Genomic DNA, 5,470 nt, shown 5'->3' with positions numbered 1-5,470 from the left:
GTCAATTTTCAATCCTCTACTGCATTACTACATAATTTGTTTTACTGATGCCAAAGTGCCTACTTTACTCAAAGAAACATGTAATTAACCTACTGCCACCACATGGCATTAGCAATATCCAAAATTCTCAAAGATTTTGTGCTTCCCCCCCTTTCAGCTGCTTCTTTTTTTTTTTTTTTTGTTTTTTGTTTTTTTTCCGTGTCCGGCAACGGATCGCAACCCTCAGTGTTGCCCCCGTACCGGACGGGGGACCAGCAACGGGATTGCAAGCCTCGGTGTTGCTCCCGCGCCTCGCTCAGCCAGTGAGCGGGAGCGGTCTGTATGTGGGATCCGAACCCTCGGATGGGAGTGCCGCCGTGCTTCCCAAGCGGCGCACCATCCAGTGCGCCACCGGGCTGGCCCCTCAGCTGCTTCTTTATGTGTGCTCCTTTGACTCTGAAAACAGCCCAACTAGGTTTAATATGCTTTTAATATTTTTCTTAATATGCAGAAACATATTTTTTCTATCATATAGGGTAAGTGCTTTTAGACACTTGATCAAGAAAGTCAAACATATTTTACCATAATCTTTAGCAGCCTTTAAAATTTTGAATTTACCATAAATTTTCACTTAAGTCTGGAGGTGAGTAGTGAGTTTATCTTTTAATAATGTTTGAAATGTATTTAATTATTTAGAATTTTTAAAAAATCTTGCTTCGCTGCATAATTCATACCAAGATGGCCTAAACCAATACAGTTTGCCAAATCACTTCCAAAGTCAATCTTATTGACGATCTAGATTACGTATAAGAATTTAACTATCACCACAAAGCACTGAGGGAAGACTTCAAAGAAAAAAAAAATCATTTCAATAGACTATTGGATACAAGAAATGCATATCCTCCTGCAGTCAAAAATGAAGAATTGGCAACGACAAATACAAATTCTGGCCATCAATTTATAGGTCTAGGGTACTTATTCTCAAACTCAGGAACACAAAGTTCATTTTCTTTGCTCATGTATTTTTATAACTTCTTTCTAATTACAAACTGCACATGTGCTACAGAAAATCTAGAAAGCTATGTAGAAAAAAAGAGAAGTCATATAAATCCCCAGTCCTCAGAGAAAACCATAGGTAAATAGTTATATTTCCTTCTATGCCTTTTTTTCCTCCATTTGTGTGCATGTGTGTATTTTTTAAATCGGCATCAAGTAGTATATAAAATATGGATTGCTGCTTGTTTTCACTTAGCATCATTTATTATGATCTGTTGGAAAAAAATAAAATTAGGGGCCTTTTAAGAATATTCATAAAGACATTTACAACAGCGTTCAAAAGTTTTTCTGTCCATCTTTACAAAGTTATATTTTCTTGAGTAGAGTACGCGTTTTCAACTAATTAAATGAGCTAATAGAAAGAATCTTGTATTTAGCCTGGTACACAGTAGGTGCTAAATATTAGTTCTTTTTCCCAGCTCCCTTTCTGGCACTCAGCCCCTGACTTCTGGGCCTTTTATACTGACAGCTGAATTTTATCACTGCAGGGCAGATGTATGAAGAATCTGACTTTAGTTATGACCATAAACACACATACCTAAATAAGCTAGCTCCCCTTCCTCCAATTCCATAAAAGAATTTAGGACAGTATTCATATGAGAAACTGTGACTGTGTTTCAAAAACATAACAATAATATCATGCATAATGTTTCACAGGTAAGAAAAATCTTTGCTTTACAGATGAAATTCACCCTCGGAAAAATCTACTCATTAGGCAAACTACGTTCAAAAGAGAGTGTGTTAAACATTTTAAACATGTATTCAATGAATATCTCTTTGACCTGAAATTGTCCATATTGTTAGCTAAAAGTTGCTATTAAGAACTACCTGGTCATGACAAAGTCCTTTTTTATAAAAGATGGGGGACAGGCAAGGCTTTCAGCCACTGCTAGCCTCTCAGCAGTCTATACAGGAACTGCTGTCCATCTTATACTTCTCTCAATGAAAACTAAACAACGAAGTCTTCTGGGTGGCAACTGGAAAAGTCAGATAGGGACTCAGTTTTTCACAGACCCATCTTTTAATTTATATACAACCTGGTATAAAGAATATGTTGCCAGATGCCCAAGCAAAAAAAAAAAAAAAAAAAAAAAAAAAAGTGCATGGTACCTACAGATATGCTACACAAATTAGTGGATTCTTCTAGAAGAATATAAAGAATGAAGTGCAATTTTCCTGGCAGTTTGTTTATACAAATTATCAACATAGTTAGCATAGATCACTATGGCAAAAAATGTCAGGAAAGGAATCTAACAATTGTATAGACTGAATAAATGACAGACTGCATATTCCACTGAATATTTCTACATCATATAACATTATTCCCAGAATACATTCCTGCCTTTGTTCAAAACACAAAAACATGGGTTGGAGAAACCCTTCATCACACACCTATCTCCTTACCAATGTGTGTAAGGTGCTCCAAGAAAATCGACATCTGATTTTAGCATAATTGTAAGAGAAAATATTTGAAGGAACCCCCTCTATTCCCAAGGGAAGGAGTGTGAAGGATTTCCTAAAGACAATTTTCAGAGTCAATTAAGTTATAACATAAAGGTATTTTCTAAGAGGAATCAAAATTCTTTTCCTTTTTTGCTCATAACATAAGCTAAATTAATAACTGCAAAAATTACCACTAGTGTTTTCTCAGCTGGTAGTTGATCTTACAAATTGATTCTGAAGTACATAGCTAGGTGTACGAAAGAATAATATTCTAAACCATTCAACAAATATTTTAAAATGTAAGTAAAATTCTCATTTTAAGATAACTATATAACATTTATTAAGACAACCAAATAAAATTACCATGGAGGGAGGATGAAAGGGATGATAAAAGGCTGATAAAAATGTATTTTTCCTGGGACATTATTTTATTTCCCAATTACTGGGTTTAGAAGAGACAAAATGTAGAACTACTTTTCAAAAAAACTGGTTACAAAATGCAGAACAATTTAATTGAACACTTAGTTATTTTTTTAAAGTGACCTGTAAATATTTCCTGTTGATGAATTTCTAATTGTTTTCGGCCTGAGTAGTCTGAAAACAATACATAGAATTATGGTTGCTAAGAAAAAAGAGGGATATTTCTAAGTGAATGCCTTCAAGTCCTTTGTTCTCATCATGCATCAGAATGACTGTGTGCAGCATTTAAGGCATAAAAGAAAGTGAAAATTCAGTTGAATCTGAATACTGTATTTTGCTTTTTAGAACTCCAGTTCTCCACTCTATGTTCTGCCTTTAAGATTCTTCAGGAAACAAAATAAAAAAAAATTAAAATATTCTTAAATGTAATCCCATGTATTTCTGCACCATACCAGTGTGCTACTGAGTATATTACATATCCTCCCAGTACACATTTAAGGAGGTAGTACAGGTCAAGCAGTAAGAAAATGCTTATTTCTTACCTACAATATTCTGCTAAAAATCATTTGATTATGCTTCACTGCTATGCACTACAAGTTTGGTAGATATCAGAACTAAAAGTTATTTAAATAAATACTGCATTGGCTGTATAAAAGTAAATCCTTCAGATGCATGATAAGACCAAATATATCTATACTTGCCGTTCTTAAAAGTTTGTAGGGGTATAGTATTAAAAGATAAACAAAGCTGTCCAGCAAAAATTTTCCTCAAAAATATAAGTACTAAGATCCTGTATTTAGATTTTTGGAGGTATTGTTTATAACCACAATGCAAATGTAAAGCCCTTTAACAATGAATGAAATATCTGTTGGCTAAAAGTTGAAAGATGAATTGTGGGGGGATTATGGTGAGAATTACTCTCTATGTTACACTTTATACTTTTCTGTATTAAAAAAAAATTTTAGCCAATAAATGGCTAGCAAAGTTCAAATAATGAAAGTTTACATATAAAGAACAATTCAAAAACTCTGGAGCATCTATATAGATTTAAAGGGAGGTGAGGAATCATGACCACTTGGACAACCAAAACTGAAACAAATTTTCTAGTTTTCTTAGAATTCAAGTAAATCTCAACAGGAAACAGGAAATTTTCCTTCAAAAAGAAAATAAAAGAAAGTGAAAAATATTTCAATCTGAAGGTCCTTAAAAATAACAAAAAGATGATTTTTTAAAAAATGTGATGTGATTGGCTCAAATATTCAAGGATAAACTTCAATTTCTGAAGTGATGCTTCATTTGGGGCTGAATAAGGTTTTTCTACCTCCTATTTTTATTACAGAGATAGGACCACAGTGCCAGCAATACTATAGGGCATGCAGAAAGCCTGCTAAGCATGAACAAAATCTTATTAAATTCAGTGTATTAATGAATTTCTTGCGGTTAACAAACGTAATAGTATCATATAAACTTTCTTCCAGTTATACAAATAGAAAATCACATTTACACTGTTATAAAATATCACTTAAATAGTCAAGTAATGTCAATTTTTAATGTTATCTACAGCTTTATTTCTAAAAGTAAAAAAACCCATTTTCCTTATCTGGTTAAACTAATACAGATTTTTTAGAAAGAGCTACAAATTAGTTTTATAAACTTTAAGTGCCACATACTAACTGGAATCCATAAATCAGTATAAATAATTTGGTCCAATAATTTATTTCAATTAATTTATTGAACTACCTGGATATTTTCAAGCACAACTCAAATCCATACCACATGACAAACAGAAGAACCATTGCACATCAAAAAAGCTATTTGAACATGCAAGCAAGCTACAACTGACAAGTTATACAATCTTATCTTGGCCATTAAAAACACATATTTCTTTCCTAGTTCATGTCTAAGACGAAATATAAAATTTCTTAGCTGAGACTCCAATATAATTTGTTAAAACTCTCAATTATGTATTCAGAGTAATTAGGTGTTTTCAAAAGCTAAATAAATCTTACCTTTATATAGCCCCAAGACACTGACAGTAAATAGTTTGCTTCAGGCATTTTTGATTGATTTTATATATATATATAAATATATACAGAGAGAGAGATAGTAAATTCTAAAATGTGTATTATCTTCAAAATGTGGACATTTAAACAATTTCCAAAAGCCACGAAGCGTGTAGGTTTTTAAAGATTTTTGGTAATTAAGTATACATAAGAAAGCCTCGCATTAGATCCCATCCAGCCGTCTTCCCATTGAATACATGCCATTTGTAAAATTCCAGGACAGAATAAAATTCAACGACTATTCTGAATAAAGCAAAAACAAGTGAGAAAGGAATATCTAAAGATCTAAGGGTCTGCATCTTTCTCTCCCTGAGTTCCAGGGCTTAATGAATAATGTATGTCAAGATGCTTAGCTGTAAGAAAGACTAGTTCTGTCCAGAGCTACCAAATAAGGAACTGCAGAAAAGCCATAAAGGGTGACAAGAAACCTCTCCCATAAAACCCCAACTACGCACCAATCGCAATCCACCCCTGGGTCTTTAAGGGCAGGGGGCGTGGACTCGGCACAG

The 5,470-nt window shown here is 33.5% G+C and overlaps 1 protein-coding gene across 2 annotated transcripts in view; it reads right to left on the bottom strand.

Annotated features, from left to right (window-relative positions):
• The window catches only part of PDE4D (phosphodiesterase 4D, cAMP-specific), a 57,497-nt gene that overhangs the window by 22,239 nt on the left and 29,788 nt on the right, over window positions 1-5,470 (bottom strand). Inside the window, exon 1 of one of the 2 annotated variants that reach the window (XM_008567537.1) lies at window positions 4,908-5,359. The exons of the other annotated variant lie outside the window; for it this stretch is intronic. Within the exon in view, the coding sequence (XP_008565759.1) occupies window positions 4,908-4,955 (48 nt within the window). The 5' untranslated portion in view covers window positions 4,956-5,359. Of the gene's footprint in view, window positions 1-4,907; window positions 5,360-5,470 lie in introns of those variants that run through there. 2 annotated transcript variants of the gene reach the window in all.

Source organism: Galeopterus variegatus, unplaced genomic scaffold (genome assembly GCF_000696425.1).
Source record: "Galeopterus variegatus unplaced genomic scaffold, G_variegatus-3.0.2 Scaffold327, whole genome shotgun sequence".
In the NCBI taxonomy this organism is placed as follows: Eukaryota; Metazoa; Chordata; class Mammalia; order Dermoptera; family Cynocephalidae; genus Galeopterus; species Galeopterus variegatus.
This window is presented reverse-complemented; position numbering and strand designations above follow the sequence as displayed.